Genomic DNA, 17,286 nt, shown 5'->3' on the forward strand with positions numbered 1-17,286 from the left:
GTCCAGAGCAATTTGAACCCTGGCAGGTCCCCGCTGTGCTACTGACAAAGGAACCCTTGCAGGCAGTCCTACAATAATCCAGCACTATCTCCCTGGAAAATCATCCAAAACATCAACCTACTTTCAATACCACAAGGACCTAACCAACAGCTGTCTATGTGGGAATAAGGTCAAACTTTAAGTGGCACAACGGCACAGCTTCCTTCCACTCCCACAGGCATGTCCTCTACTCTTTCCCTTCCACAGAACCAAACCAGGGCTCCAAAATATGCCTTTGCTGGAGAAGTGAAGACATATGACAGCTTGGTAAAAAGAAGAATGAAATGAACTTGCTGACCTAAGCAAGAAGTCTAAATAACAATAAAGGTAGCGTGCGTTGCAAAGATTGCGTGCAAACTTCACCCCTTCCCATTCACATCCCCATCTCCTCTACCTGGATGTGTTTCTGCCATTGGGGGTTACGATGGAGCTGGCAGGAAGCCCAACTGGAGCACTCCCTGTAAACCTCTGAGGTCCCTCATCAGCATTAGCATGCATGAATAATCCCTCAGCACAGGCAGCCAGCTGTTACCAGGGCAGGAGGGCAGCGAGGGACCCATGAAGGAGATCTGGCCTCCTTTGTCTCACTCCCAGTGCAGCCAGCTCCTGAGGGGGACGTGTCACAGCCATTCCTTAGGAGTGGCACAAGATGCTCTGCCTGTCCAGGAGTGCCCATAGGTCTGGGCACTCATGGCAGTCCCCAGTGGCAGGAGGAGCAACACAGAGAAAGGGTTTTGCAGCAATGTGTCAAGGTAATTTGCAGAGAAAGAACAGAAGGTAAAGCTGGACAGAAGGAACACAAAATAAGACCCAGGAGTTTTGCTGCAGTTAAGTCCACATAGTTTCTAAATCTAAAACAAGTCCAAGATGGATGGATCCCAAGAATGGTGCTTGGAGGTGGAAGTGCAAAACCCCCTCCTTGGGGCAAATACAAATATTGTCCAGTCAGGTCCCAAAGGAACATGGTAAGACCAAACATCCTCAGCACCATTCTCTTTCATGAGTACAAATAACATCTTTTGCAGCTTCCTAATTGTTTCCATTATTATGTAATGCTGCCCATTGGCCTCTCATGAAGATGGGAGAACAGCCATCTCTGGGGAGGAAGGATCTGAAATGACTGTCAAATCCCCTCTTCAGCAATGACAAAAATGCCATCCCAAAACGTTCATGTTTCCAGTTGCCAATGAACCAGCAGAGTGTGCACGTGCTGTGTGGCCACATTACTTCCATGGCACTGCCCTGCCGTCCCCTAACACTTTGCAATGAAGAGTGCACCCTTGCTTTCTTTTTTGCCCATACTATAGGGTTTCCAGGCACAAGAAAAGTAATTAATAAAAATGCTGACAGAACCAATTTAAGTAACCAGGTCAGTAAATGCGCCTGCACAAAAACTATCTCATTCCTCTATCAGCATATGATGTAACCACATGCAAACCACAAACCTCACAATTTCTAAATAGATTTGCTTTTATCTGTACATCTCACCATCTGAAACAGGGCTCAACAATCCACATAAATTATGCTTCAGCAGTCCCTTATATCACAGTTGTGCCTGTAGACTAATGCAATGGAGGCTCTGTTGTATCAGTGAGTGTACAAACACTGTCACTGCCCCAACAGCTGGTAAGGAGAAAGAGCAGGCTCCAAGAGCAAGGGAATGCAGCAAAGACAAAGCAAGACTGACTATAAAGAAAGTCTCCCAACACTAGAAAAGCTTTGGAAGGTACCAGTCAAAGCTGTCTTCTTGTTACCAGCATGTTCTCTCATTCTTGCCTCTATTGTTCAGGTACTTTCATTCTTTTATGTTATAGTGAAAATGATCACAGAGAACTCCAGTTACAACTTCAGGGAAGTTCAACTGCAATTTCAGTCCAGCTATCAGAAGTGAATTATCATACAGCGTTTCCCAGCCCAATGCACAGCCTTTGCAATACCCTCTGGCTACCTTCCATAGAATACACTCTCCAGTCAACAGACTGATGAACATCCTGGGAAAGCATGGAGTTGAGATCCTGCCAAACAACTAATTGAGCTTGTGACCCCAAAAAAACAGCAAAAGAAGTGTTAGTAGCAAAAATTTCCTCAAGCCTCCTAAAAATATGAAACACATTTGCACTTGTTAACCTAGTCTGAAAGAGGAAGTCATTAACAGTTATAGTTGGATGTGCTCCTATGAGGTTTTGAAATTAAAAAAGGGAATTTATTAGCCATTGTTGGGGACCATATGGGATTTTGACTTATGCTTCTTGTAGTTATTGATTCCACCCTCCAACAAAGACTGTGTGATCCATTTACAGTACAGAAGTTTGTGTACTTTGCTGACCAAACGAAAACAGATTGATTCTAGCAAAACTCTCCTCATACCGCAGGCACTGCCTTACCTCCCCATCATCCTCACTTCTCCCTCCTATCCCAGGCCAGCAGCTGCCACAACCACTGCTGCTAACAGTGTGTCATTTGTAAGGCTCCTCATATTCTATAATGATCCCACACCCTCCTACATAACTCTCTTGAGACTGATCTGAAATCAGAAACAAAAAAAATAAATCATAGGGAAAAAATCACTTCTCAAATCATCACGCTGGCTTGCACTTCTCCAAAGAGCTGGATTGTAATGGCTTACACCTACTTGAACAGAAAACCCATACTCAGCCATCAGTGCAGAAAGGCACTTAGATACTCTGCTCCTGAGTGGGGTTTAAGGACCTACAGGCACCAAAATAGGAAAAGGACGCAGGAGAAACGGATGCAGAAGTAATAAGCACAGGAAGCTTAAACACAAGATTTGCCTTGAAAACAAAGCAATGTTTTGCACCCATTCTGGGCTCCTGATGGAAATTATCTTCTAGAACAAGTAACAAAAGCAACAGGTTTCCACAGCACGGAACAAATGAACCAGTCAAACAGTGCGGCACATGAAAAGCTTGAATCTTTTAAGGGATGGGGGAGAGTGAAAACCAAAACCTGAAAATGTACTGCTGGAAAGACTTAAGGATTAGCAGATGAACAGGACAGAGTCCCACGTGAATTTAGGGCCTGATTTTACCCCCTAGAATGCAGCAAAAATCCCCCTTCAAGGGGGGATTGCAATCACCTTGCAGATGATTGCAGCCTTCTGCTCCAAACGTTCCCCTGGAACGTGCCAAGAATGCAAACAGAATAATCCATGTGCTGGGGAGACCCAGCACCACTTGTCACCCAATATAAACGACTCCCTGTGCCCATTAGTCAATTAGAGAGGCCAAGGATCTAGAGGAATAAGATTAAAAAGAAGTATTTTTTGAAAATTAAAACCCATGAGATGAATTCTTACGGCAAGGAGAAGCAAGCCGAAAAGCAGAAAGAAAACCAAGACAAAGAGGTAACATGTATGTATCATCATATCGTTAAGCTAAAACAATTAAGGGAAAAAATTATAAGCTCCAGCCCCTGCAGTAAGTCAAGAAATTATAATGAACAGTACTTTCCATGGAAATATAAATTAGCAAGAGGCACTTGGCAGCCCACATACCTGCACAGAAATAAGGTAAACACATTCACAAGAACTACCAAAGGCTTTGCATGAACTTCTAAAACCACCGAGCACTCAAATTTCTTTGCAAAGCAGCAGCTTCTCTCATCCCACACCATGGCACAGCGGAGCACTGTCCTAACCTGGGACAAAAGATGACTACTACTCCGTCTTTGAGTTCATACAAATCTAGAACCCCAAAATGCAGGTTTTGAACATGTCACCCATGAGCACACAGATGCTGCAGCCCTTTGTACACCCATTTACAACCTTTAGCTGGACCACAGGCATGGAGAGGATGGATGCTAGAGGATGCTTTAAATTAATTACTGGATGCAGGAAAATGAAGTTGGCTTCATTTACATTAAATCTGAACTCGCTTACTCCTGCTGAAAAGCAGCAACGTTGAAGATTGGCTAATGAGCAACTCCAGGCAAAACCCACAGAACACTCAAGTTTAGGATGAAACAGACATGAGCTCAGGCTCATACACCCAATCATTACTGTGGATTTAGTTAATTGCTCTGTGTTTCTGAATTAATGCAATACACCAAACTAAATGGGTTTAAGTTAGGAACTGAGAGCTTACTTAAAAAAGGATTTTTTTCAGATTGGCATAGCACTTCCTGCATGGTCACTCTTACAGTAAAATAAAAAGGCTTTAATGTGAATGAGCATTAACCACACAGACAGGTTACGACAGAGACACAAGGAAGGCATCGAAAATCTATGTTGTAAATGCAGTTTGCCCTTATAAATGGCACTTACACAAGGACCACACTGGCAGTATAACTCACTTGCAAAGCGTTCCTGAGGGACACCTGCCTTACCTCCCCTGGACCAGCTGCAGACAGAGCCCCTGCAACCTCCCACAGGCTGGAACTATGAGCCATCCTCCCCTGAGCTGCCCTTCATCTTCAAGGGTATTGTAGAAAAATGCAGAAATCCCAGACACCACAAATCTGCTTGGATGGAAAGGGCTGCACCAGGGCAAAAGCAGCACTCCTCCTTTCTTTTTTCTCTCTCTATTAGATCTGGTCAGTTTTATTTGCAATTTCAAAGCTTTTCATCAGCTTTAAAATTCAGCTACAGGTAAGAAAGATGAGTAGACTTATTCTCTTAAATAAATCCTACTTCTGAGTGGCTTTATCAGATGAAAGTAAAAACTAGAGAGCAAAATTACTCTAACACCATCTGTACTGCCAGTCTTATTTCTGAAATTTCTCCCTGCTATGTCAAGGCATTAAGCACATTCATTTCTGACGGTGTGGATAGGTAAAGTCTTTCTGTATCTAAGCATTAAGAAATTAGAAATTTGGGAAGACCTCATCTAAAAGACAGAAAAACAGGGATATTAAGGAAAACCCCAGAAAAGACAAATACTCCTTAGATTTGGCTCTCTTGTGAACCAGCATGTTTAGCTGTGTAGGTTTGAATGTACTGCTTTGCCAGCCAAATTATGGTCTCACCTTTATGCTAAGTGTCATGGGACTGCTATAATAAGTAATTATTGGGGATGGGGACTGCAAGAATGATGCACATGACACACAAAAAGGACTAAAAGAAAGACACTTAAAAGCAGAAAAAATGGGATTAAAACCAAACAAAAATTAGTCAGACACTTTAACCAGATGGCATTTCCTCTTCCTAGCAGTCTGATGTGCTAAAGCCAAGCACACGCGCTATGACAGCAGATGGAAATCACACAGCTTTGTTTATGTTTGGGACCTACAGTAAAGAGAACCATGCAAGTTACAGCAGAGAATAATTACCCACAGCCAAAGAAACGGGTGTTTTTTTAAAAAATATCAATCTACAATTGGGCAGGAGTTATAGACAATAAAAACTCGAGACAATTCAGCAACTGGAAAACCCAGGAGTGTTCCCTAAATCATACTCATGATGGAGAGAGCTACTTTCAACCTCTTCAAAGCTGCACCTGATCACAAGGTGCTTTATTACCTGCCAAACACATTTTCTTCTGGTCAACAAAGCCATTTTACTTTCTTTCCACTTCACCCAAACTAGTTACACTCTTCCAAGTAAAGTCAGTCCTTGGCCACACTGTGGTCTATCACAAAATCCACTTAAGAAGACTAGAGAATAACTTTGTAATGACTATTCTTCAAAACCACACCTTGGGACATCACAAATTGAGACTAGAGCTTTGAGTGCTTTAAATACAAACGGCAACAATTTTGTCTTTCACTCAAAAGGTAATTCCATCTTACTGTGTTCCCAGCCACATCACCTTCTACCTTTTACTTGCCACCACAAGGATTTTACAGGAGTTCCCATTTTTAACAAAACTCCTCTTTTACTTGGCCATATCAGTGCTTACCTCCACTTGTACCAGCCTTAAAAAAATGGAGGTTTTGGGAGATCAGGGGGACGCAGAGGCTCTACAGCACAAACCCCAACTTGCTGTCAGAGTTAGCAGCCGCCAGTCTCTGAGACAGAAAATGTCACATCCTTTTGTGCTTTTTTTGCAGATATCCTAAGCTTTCAGCTCCCCATGATGCCCTTCAATTTTCCAAATTTCTATCAGCCTATATCTAAAAAAATAATTCAATAAATAGCCCAACCTCCTGCTTTCTTACATGCCCATTCCAATTTCACCTGAATGCCCTAAAGAGTACCCATTCATGCTGCTGCAGCATTTTTCCCTTTCAAAGTTCTCCACACTTTTTATAAACACTGACTAATGAATCAGGCAGTATTTACCCAGTTGCTTGGAAAACAGATATACCTTTTGTAACTGCACAAAGTAACAAGAAGTGACTCATTAGCAGTGTCGGGAACAGAAGCTGTGACTCCCAGCTCCTATTAACGTGACATCTCCCCAGACACCAGTCCCAGAACAGTTGCTCCCAAGATGCCTGATGCAGCTCTCTGGAACACTGAAGATTTAGCAACCTGCAGTGTTGTGCTCCACCCTCAATACCATGCCTCTCACCAGGCATAATTAGTTCATATCAGTATTCTCCTGTCTCACACCACCATTACCACCATTCATTCAATGTCAAATGCCTCAGCAAGGACTTCTTAATTAAAACATGTAAAGGCTAAAATAAAACATATTTTTGTCACAGCACTGCTAGGTCTTTTATTCACAATTGAAACAGCTTCATGTTTAACTATGTACGGAGCCACATATGCTATCTCAGCACACAGCAGCAAACAGTGACCACTTCAATGCAGTGAGCAATTCTCAAGCTGCCCCTTCATCTCTAGGAGAAGGCGTCGATCTGCCTGCAGGAACTGACTGAGCTCTCCTGAACAGGACCTTATCTGCAGTGCCACATGCAGGGGGTCACAACACTCCAGCACAGCACTTGGCACAAGTGAGCCCAGCTGTGCAAGAAAGCCAGGTACATGGCATTCCCAGCCCTACACTTCCCAAGCCCCAGCACTCTAGGGATCTCTGCTACCCTGCCTCAAAGTGACAAACTAAGTGGCAACCTCCTCTACTTGACACTGTCTCAGAAAGAAAGCTAGTATTTCCCTACATCATGCTGAAAAACTAACTTCCCTCTCTCCCCGAGACCACTCAACCTGGAACTGAAAGCTCAAAGCTGATCTCTGCCTTATACCACAGACACAACAGAAGCCAAGGCCAAGGAGCACGGTTTCCATGCAAACCAGCATTCAGTCCTGAATGCCACACTTCAGCCACAAACCTGCACTCCACTGCATGAAATACAGAACATGCTGCTGAGACTTAGCCATCCACACTGATCTCGGTCTGTGCAGCACAATGTTCTCTCCTGAAGATGAGGGGAAGGAGAATGACAAGAAACAAAAAAAGCACCGCCAGTAAAGAAAAAGGAAAGAAAAGGACTGCCGTCATCGCCACAGGGAAGCAGAGGCACAAACCACAACTCTGCATGTATGCCAGCCTTGCTAACGCTTGGATCTGAAGGCAAAGAAGCCCAGTACAGCAGGATGTGAAAAGCAAAGCCAAAATTCCCCACTAAATATTGCTGCCAAACAAGACATTTCTTGTCAGTATTTGTAAAACAAATTGAGCCTGTGCTGTAAATATCCCAGCATCTGTCTGCTGTTTGTTTCAGCATGAAGACTTGCAAATAAGCCTCCCAGCATACTTGCTGCAGGAGAGCAGCTTGAGCCACTCTGGAAGGACTCAGCTGTCCAGGCCCTACAACTGGTGCTCTGTGACCTGGGGCAGACCGCACTACTGCAGCCTCTGGTACTGTTACTGCAGCAAGGTGGGTGATGGTTTACAGACACTTGTATACAATTTTTTAAAAAGCAATAAGCAAAGGACAAAACCTTACATTGAAAAAAAAAAAAAAGTTTAAAAGTTACCTCAACACTACTAGATTGATTTCAGAATGCTTCAAAAGCTTAATAAGCAAATCAACCACAAAACTTGGTTTAGACTCAAACTATTTGTTTAGGCTTTCTTTTTGCATCCACCAAGACCTCCTTTACCACAAGCCAGACTTCCAGCTCACTTTGCCCCATGAAGCAAGTTCACAAACACTGTTATAGTATCCCTTAGCAGGAGTGATAAAAGGGATAGAAGTCCATGTCTGAAAGATGCCCAGCTATTTTTTCCAGGTTCTTCCCAAACAAGACATGAAAGACAGCTCTACTTTACCCACAAAGAGAAAATTACCCCTATTGCCATGTTACAGCATCCTGGTCACTGCCTGCCACTCAGCAAGTGGTAATCTGATTGCAGCATTACTGGTGTCAAAGAAAATTTTGGGAACCTACCAATCTATTCCCAATCTCTTACAGGATGACTTTCACCATGCTGCGTCACTGTCTGAGATTAACTCACCTTTCAATATATCCCCATCACAGTGAGAGGAAAGGCACTGCAAGTACTAAGCTTCCTATGAGAAGTATTAAAGCACTGAATGGGAGAGACTTGAAAATACATTTCTTGCAAGTAACTTCCACAACAAAGTTTGGTCTAGATGTCAACATTTGGAAAATGAGAATATAGTAGGGTTTGATGAATTGAAGTTTATTTTACAACAAAACCAAACAATACATTTCCCTAACCATCACCATTACTTACAAACTCAGGAGCAGAGACTGACGTGTCGAACTAAGTGCCAAAACTTCCCTGGACTTCAAACTGAAGTCCTAAACACAGAATCCTTCTTTCTCCAACCCATAACTAAAATCCTGAAGGGAGTTATTGTTTAGATGTATTACAGCAGCATTTTAAAGGACCAGCTGAACAGCCTCATCATCCAGCATTTATATATACCACATACACATACACAGAGTAAGCAGTATATCCCCCAACACAGAGGTAGCCTAAAACAAGACACAAAGGTAGCAACCAGTCCATAACCAGAAACTGAAGCTGATTAGAAACTGAAGCCAATAAGCTGGCTCAGTATCCTATCTGCTAGCCCTCATTGCTGACAACAAAAAATTACCTATCAGTGCTTATGTTAGAAATGGAGACTGGTTTTCATGGATTTCAGAGGTATGCCTGAACTCCTCACAACCTTCACCTTGTCAGAGTCACTACAATTTACTGACTGGCTTTTCAGCAGGTGGCAAGTGGTACAGGCTTCACTGACCTCTGAGGAACAGCCCTGCTTTCTGCCAGCAGATGACTTGGAACTCTGTCCCTACCAGTTGGGCAGAGATGAAAGTCTGTGTGCACTTGGACGAGGCCAGCAGAATGCAAACAGAAGGCAGAGGACTCCACAGGAGAGATACCTGCCTGGTGGCAGGTGGGGAGCAGGGCAGGTTAACAAAAACAAACCCACGTTAATTTGCATTTAGCAATGACTTATTCTGGGTCACTGTTTGATGGATGAAGGTTAGTTTAAAAAGTCTAATTTTAAGGGAGCCACATGACGTGCAGAGCTTGTGCACTGTGTACAATCTGTTCATACCATGGCAATCCACCCAAACACACAGGTATGCAGCAAGCTGCTCCTCTGCATTGCAGGAAGGGGAACTTGCCACCTGCAGGCAAAGCTCTCAAATCTGCAGAGGTACTACAAAACACAAGCTAAAACCACAAGCAAACAACTACTGAGTTGAACCGCAGTGGAGATTTTCACATCTGCAAACCAGAAAGTACACACCTGTTCATTCCTCCCCACACACACAACCACTTACAAAAACAAGTTTCTCTGCCTTCACATTAAAAATTGACAGGAACTTTGTCAGCACAGAGGAAGGTCTTTAAAAGAAAGCACATTTTATTGAGAAACCCAAATGGGTGGATGCTTCAAAACCAAGCAAACAGCCTTACTGCTCATACAACATTTGCTGTCAGAGCAGAATTACATTGCCCTCCAGCTGAGGCACAACATGTGAGATTCTCCTCCCCTGGCTTGTGGAAAAAAAGCTTGCACCCTGTGTGTCCCCTCTGAAAGGCCATATTAGCTGGGGTCTCAGCTTCAGGCTGAAAAACATGCTGTCAGAGAAGTAACAACAGCCATAAGGAGAAAAATTATTCCCCTCCACTCGTTCAAAGGAAGAGAAGATGGTAAGATACAAGTTCCCTACAGAAGAAACTGCACAGAATTATGTGGGTCCAGTTACAGGCAAAAAGTTTCAGAGCCATCAAAAAAGCTAAGGTAGTAATAAAAGCCAAAAGAGGAAAGGGAAAATAAGAAGGAAGAGAGCGTAACACATACCCACAGTCTATCCAGCTTATAGTACCTCGTCCTTTCACCTCCTGGGCCACGCTGGACAGTAATCTGAGTGAGCTTTCAGCAGCAGCGGCTGGAAGACAAAATTAAATAATAAAACTAAATGAACAACATCATTACTACTCCACACAAAACAAAACAATGTTTCATTTCTATGTTCCGAAACACCAGAAGAACATGTTGTCTCATTTGAAGAAACCAGTGTAGCAGGGATCAGTAAAATCTGTAAACTAGAAGGAAAGTTGGCTGCAGCTGAAGCTGGGTGGCCCCTTCCCTCGATCCCCTTAAACAAGACACTGAAATTGGTATTTCCAGATACGCTCCCTGAGCTGCATTTATGGAGCTATACTGTGTCCTCTCCATCAGCTTCCATCCCAACACTGCTTTTTTCCCTGTGGCTGGGTATGAACCAGTTTACCACAGCCTGCTAATTAGTGCAATTTCATTTAGGACTTTCATCAGCTGTAAGGGCAAGTCATTCATCATCTCTGCCTCCCTAATTCTACCCCAGCCATACACAGAAAATAACAGATTTTATTCTCATAATAACCCTGGGAGATACCCAAACCAACAGTCATGAGCAGTACCCAGAAAAGGTCCATCCAAGTACTGGCTGTATTATAAATAGCCAACAGAGATTTTTATAATGCCATGCCACATGTATAGATTTTGCAAAACACTACAATTCCAAAAGAGTCTTATAAATGGTATTAAAAATAAACTGAAGAGAGAAAAATATAGCAGTAAAAGTAAGTATCCATTCCCCCCAAAAAAAATCTTAACAGGAACTGTTTCCTTCCTCAGTAAACAGAAAATAGAAACCCAGAACCTCTTCCAGATCTCCACAACTACTTCAAGTAATTGGATGTAAGAATGAGATATTGGGACAGACAGAATGCTTCTGCAGACCAGTATCTTGTCTCCAGTATTTGAGGAAGTGAGGGCCTGTAGATGTCAGAGCAGACAAGTAGAGCCAGCATGTAGGGATAGCCCCTCAAATAATCTCTAAACTTTCACGATTTTTACCTCAACAGTCTCCGAGCCAGAAACAGCCTCTGTATTTGGCAGACTTTACTTGGGCCTGATGCCATCAGAGACACCAACCCACACTATCAGCTTTCAAGAAACTCTCATACCCCCAATACCATGCAATTGCCACTTCTCACCAACACAAAGACTTAGGTGGGGGAATTCTTTGCATGTACTTAGAGTGGGAACAGTTTGAGAAATACACTTTTAAAAATAAGCATTCAGGGGACACTTGTCCCCTGAATAGCTGAATACTCAGTAGCTGAGTACTCCTGGTAGGATATCCAGCTGGTAGGCAGAACTAAACATCTACAAATTATGACACCTCCCAAAACCGATGAATTTTCTGATTGCAATAGAAAGTGACATCTAATTCTGCTCAGCTGGGAAGTAAAACCTTTGTTCCAGCAGTATGACCAGATGCCAACATCTCATCACAGCTGGGGGATATATATCTCGGATTGAAATTGCACATCCAAATTCCCATCTCCTTTTTCCCCTCCCCTCTTTCTGGGTGACTGTTGAGCAAGAGATTTCTAATTGTGTAAGGATCACTGTTGCAGGAAGAAACATTAATTCCACAGTGAGCTCTGTATGCAATGCTTTAGACTGCTAAAACCAATCAATTAAACAACAAAAACAGAAAAAAAGAAATCTCCATAACATGGCTTTTGAACAATGCCCATAGGGCAACATTTATTAGATGAGTGTCACAGCTGAAGTGCTCTGGTTGTGCTGCTAAAAATGAAAGTAACCACCACTTATAATATTAAGCGTAAAAAGAAAATTTTCCCTTTAAGAAGCTGAATAATACAGATGTCTTTTTATCTAAAGTGTTCCTTTCAAAAATCAAAAAGCATTAGAAACTCTTTTATGATTTTCACTTTGAACCTGTTACTACAAAACCATTTGGCCAAGTTCAAGTGCTCAAAGTTCCCCACTACAGCAAAACACAAGTATCTTAACACAAAAATAAGCCATGTATATAATTTTAACTGTTTCAGAATAAGCATAGCTATAGGAAATAAAGTTAATTAATCCAGCATCTGCACATCTGTGTCTGCAAAATTCCCTGATACTGAGGGGCAGGGGGAGGTGGATATTGGTCACCATATACTTCTCCAATTTGATACACTATGAACCCAGAGCAACTGTACCATCATTGCGTTTAATTGACACAAGAACTTTGCAACAGGTCAGAAAAGGAGGACCCAACACCCAAATAAGGCATCATCTTGTCCCATCTGCCTACAGGAAGAAGGATGAAGTAACAATAAAAACAATACAGCACTAAGGAAAATTATCTTAATTACACATTTTACTTCTTGCTGTCCAACGACTTCCACATTCATAAAAGCATTCTGTGCTTGTGTATGGAGTTCAGTTTCTTGATTTCACATGGCATTACACAAAACAACCCCAAAAAAAACAAGGCAAGAAAGGAGAAAAGGTACAGCAGGAGCCAAACAGAGCAAAGGAAGAGCAAACAGGTAAGTACACAGCCAGAATGGTGAGCCTGAATGACAGAGGAAACAACAAAAAGATTCAAGGGGACAGGTGGCATAATGTGAAATGAGTCATTTTCCATCTTACACAACAGTTCTTCTTTTATTTTTATATTTTGTTAATTAAAGCTGAAAGACAACCATGGGACACTCAAAACTGTCAGAAGCAAAGATGGATTGATTTCAGTACTGTAACTATTCATTACGCCTTTCAGTGTCACCAGGAAATCGAAACTTGCAAACTACTGTGATAAAAACACCAGAAAGCTCTTATTACAGGGAGCCAATTCTGGAGGCAAAGTCAGAATTAAGTACATTTTTGCCAATGTCAAAGGGTGATTAGAAGGCTGAATTAAGATGACTTCAATCTTGAAACATCAGGAGCCTCTGAATTAAAACAAAGAACGCTGGTTCCAAAGAAGCCCTTGCCGTCACATAGAAGCCCCTTGGTACACACCTTGTTGGGTACAAAGAGCTGTGACATAAAAGAAAAAAAAAAAAAAATACTTACCAGATTTCGAATAGAGCACTAGTACATTATTCCGTGTCCTGAGAAGCTTCTTAAAATCCTTGTGATCACTTATTTTTTCTATGAGCGGAGACACCTTCAATGAGTATGCGAATGCTGGCAAGAATGCCTAGGGAAACAGAGAGCCAAAAACATCAGTCATAAATACAAAGACAATCTGCTTTTGCAAATTGCCGTGATGTTTTTTTTATAATCTTCAGACATGCTGCCTTAAATAGGCTATCACACTGATTTCATCAGCAAAACCAAAAGAAGAAATGCCAGGCACGTGATTTATTGAAACCGGGCCAAGACATTCCTATCAAGTACCTTTAAATGTAAAGATGAACACAACATCAAGAAATATGGTTTTAGTTAAGATGCCTCCCCCTTTAAAAGTTTGATCCCAAATCAGATAATCAGATAACAATTCTTATGTAAATTTAATATACTTTACCAAGAGAAGCAGCAAATTGCCACTTTGAGCTTGCACTCTTGTCCCTACATCTCTGAATATGCTGCAAACTCAATTCAGTACTTTGATACCCTACAGAAGACAGCAAGAGCCATGAAGTTAAAATAACCCACACTGACAGGGAGCAGATGTAGGAAATGAGAACAGAAAATGCAAGTAATCCAGTATCCGCATTACAGCACTAAGCACAACCCTCTCCCACCCACTCCTCCAAAGTGGAGCTGGGCTCATGTTTCCCAGTGCCCACACCGTGTCAAACAGACACACAGCAGTGTCTTGTTCAGTTTCCACTGGCCACATGGAAGACACAGCATTTAATCTCTCTGCATCTCAGTTCTGGATCTGTACAAACAAGTTATTTTCCACTGCATCTTTTAGTCTATTTAAATCGTGACAGTTCCAGAGCAGAGTTTGTCTGTCATAAAGTAAAACTTCTATCAAATTATGACCATAACCTCAGCTGGAGCCTTTACTGCTTATTCTTACTGCAGTAATCTTCAATAATAATATAATGATAATCTTATCCATCAGGCTATGCTGCTTCCCTTCTGCACTGTACTGAATTTGTGCTAATGGAATGATTAAGGGAAGCTTAGCTGGAAAAATTATCTAGTTTCTATTCACCTTACAGTAAAACCTTAACACTTAATTGCTTGGCTAAAAGCTTTAGCTCATTTGCCTAACACACACAAGAGGTTCAACATTTCCTTAATTACAGAACTGATTTTGATCGTGCCTTACTCCAACCAGGCTGGAAAATACATCCACCGTGGATGTGAAGAAGTAAAAAAAGGCTGCTCTTGCATCCCATGTGTTACATCCTGCAGCATTTAAAGGAGAGACTAAGCCAATGAAGTCAGAACACACAGCCCCAGGCACGCACTTCATTCAAATTCAGCTATTTCCAAGCACCACAGGCACTGAGGCTCAGAAACAAAATCTGCACCAACCATGCAGACTGTATAAATGCCAGAAGTCTTTACATGTGGAAAAGAGAGGCCATGAAGGGAATCCTGGGACACATGAGATAATGGAGAGAAGCTGAGCTGAGATGGAGATCATCCTCAGAACAACCAGGATGTCTGAGAAGTTAGAAGTTACTAGAAAATATACCTAATAACATAAAATCTAAGAGTGAACAAGTTACCCCACTCTGCAGGCAGGAATCCCACCACTGGGCCCTGCTGACCAGGCGGTCAGACTGTGAGAAGGAAGTGAGCACATTTGTGAATCAACCTCTACCTTCAGCATAAATGTCCTTGATGCTTTAATTCAACCAAAAGACTCATAGTCTTCTAAACCCAGATGTCCAGAGGTCAACCTTCCCACTCCAGGCTGATGTATGTGAATCATCTGTGTATTTTCTGAGATGGATGCATGGTGTTGCCAATGAAAGCTGGCAAATATAGTTGGGCTAAGTGAGGTGACACAGACATGAACAGTGCTTCCCAAAACCACCACAATCAGGAGCTGCACAGGAGAAATTAATCCAATATTACGGGCAGATCTTTTTAATGCTAAGCATTTTTTTAAAAACTCTTCCCTTCACCTCAATTTTTGTAACTATTCAAGTGTCTTACAGTTTTATTTCTGCCTTGAGTTACAGAAGCCAAAAAATAAGCTTAATTGAAACTAAGGCTGAGCACAGGGAAAAAGTGAAACTACAGATTTTGATTTAAAAAACTGGACTCAATTAAGGATACTCTAGTCTATGAACTCTCTATCAAAAAGAAGCAATTGGACTAAAAAACCCCACAGAAGCCACTTTCAACATGACACCAAATGATACTGTAAAGTTTGTTCAAAGTGTTTACCAATAGCTCAGAAGAGGGGTGTTAGAATGAGATGATCTTTGAGCTCTCTTCCAACCCATACCATTTCATGGTTTTAAGCAGAGGCATACCATGTCTTTTCCAGCTAGAAAGGCTGTTTTGCCAATTTCAGGAATTCTCTTTTTTTTTTTTCCCTTTCTTTATAATGGCAGAGCTGTAAACCTCTTGAAAAATTGGATTCTGAAAACAATGACAGCTTTAACTACTGCCTTGTCAGTGTTGCCAGTAGCAGAAAACTCACTGTGCTGGTGGAACAGCAGGCATTTAGAGGGAGACGCATGTCACATTGCATATATCCACTCCTCCTTTGCCCAGTTCCTCTCCAGGTATCAAATCAATATATGTTGCTCATTTTCCTGAAGTTTTAGTACAGTAGCTCTCTCTGTTCCTATGGTTTAGACCAAAACCCACTGGGAAAGGTATTGTGCATACAAGCACACCAGTCAGCCTAGCTGAATAAATCATCATCTCCCTTTAATTAAGATTAATGTTGCAACCTTTCCCGGTTATAAAACCCAAAAGGTCCAAGCCAAAGGCATCGAGCTGGACAGAAATGCCCTGCCTGCACATCTAAGGCAGCTGCAGCAACACTGAGGTTATCAGCTAAGCAGAGAAGTTCACCAGCCCCAATTCCTGTTTGCGCTATATGATGTTTGCAAACTGATAAGAATTCAGTAGTTCTGCACTCTCCAGCTTTCTCTTGCTGAAATTAATCAAGACCCTACCCAGGAATAAACGAGAGGATGGTTTATGGTTAAACCTACAGAAGAACTTCGGCTTTCCCTACCAGCTCTGTTGAAGGCAAGGGATATCAAGGAGTCAATTCCACCAGACGCCAATCCCACACACGGGGCTGCTTTGCCCTGCTCTAGAGTCACAGCAGTGATGACGGTACCAGCAACCACAGCCTCAGCAGGGCTACAGCCACTAGCTCTGGCAACAATGTAAAATTAAGAGGATGGGTGAAAATAATTCTATGGGAGCAGTTACACTCTTCCACAGAAAACCAAACTCATGTTCCTGCACATAGGTAAAGCAGCAGCAAAGATGAAGCTAATTTGCATGTACTGTACTATATAAATTCATTTCTAAGACATGACTCAGGTAGATTTACTCCAGACATTTTGCAGGAGAGCTCATCAGCCAGGCACTGCCCAATCAAGCACACTGCTTCTTGTTTAAATCCAGGGCACAAGAGGAGATGAGCACATATTAAAAAAAGAAGAGGTCAAGAAAGGTGACAGTCCCTCCTGGGCAGGAAGCCTCTTTTCATATGCGTCAGGAAGTGCTACATTCACACATATGGAAATCTATAAATAAGAAACAAGCTAAACTTTCTTGTCACTTGAGCATCCTAAAGCTTTAAAACCTATTCAGGACCACCACTGAAAAGTTGAAAAATGCTCCAAGTGTTTTTCTCAAGAAGCTGCCCACCTCCATACCTGCTAAAGTAAAAGGCATTATAGGACCAACACGTGCAACATCTCTGCCACCCCTGCCAGTTATGGCAGTGAGAAACTACAACAAAACTGGGGGAAGGTCTATTTTATTTCATGCTGTGTTTGCACAGTTGTCTATCATAACAGGTCCTCATCCATGGCTGCCTTGGTGACATGACTGTCACCTGGTGTTCTCAGATGCACGAAACTTTGATGGAGACTTTCAAAAAAAGACAGACTACACATGGCAGACTATGAAATGCAAATCTCATAGCAATTCTAGTCT

General features: G+C 42.1%; 1 protein-coding gene across 2 annotated transcripts in view; it reads right to left on the reverse strand.

Annotated features, from left to right (window-relative positions):
- The window catches only part of PDIA5 (protein disulfide isomerase family A member 5), a 98,969-nt gene that overhangs the window by 73,143 nt on the left and 8,540 nt on the right, over positions 1 to 17,286 (reverse strand). For both annotated transcript variants that reach the window (XM_088058508.1, XM_005519649.3), the window contains exons 2-3: positions 13,258 to 13,384; positions 10,198 to 10,285 (exon numbers count right to left, since the gene is read on the reverse strand). In XM_088058508.1, the coding sequence (XP_087914634.1) occupies positions 10,198 to 10,285; positions 13,258 to 13,384 (215 nt within the window). The remainder of the gene's footprint in view (positions 1 to 10,197; positions 10,286 to 13,257; positions 13,385 to 17,286) is intronic.

The sequence above is a fragment of the Pseudopodoces humilis genome, chromosome 8 (genome assembly GCF_049639895.1).
Source record: "Pseudopodoces humilis isolate 2021_Gansu_Grassland_sample_001 chromosome 8, ASM4963989v1, whole genome shotgun sequence".
Classification (NCBI taxonomy): Eukaryota; Metazoa; Chordata; class Aves; order Passeriformes; family Paridae; genus Pseudopodoces; species Pseudopodoces humilis.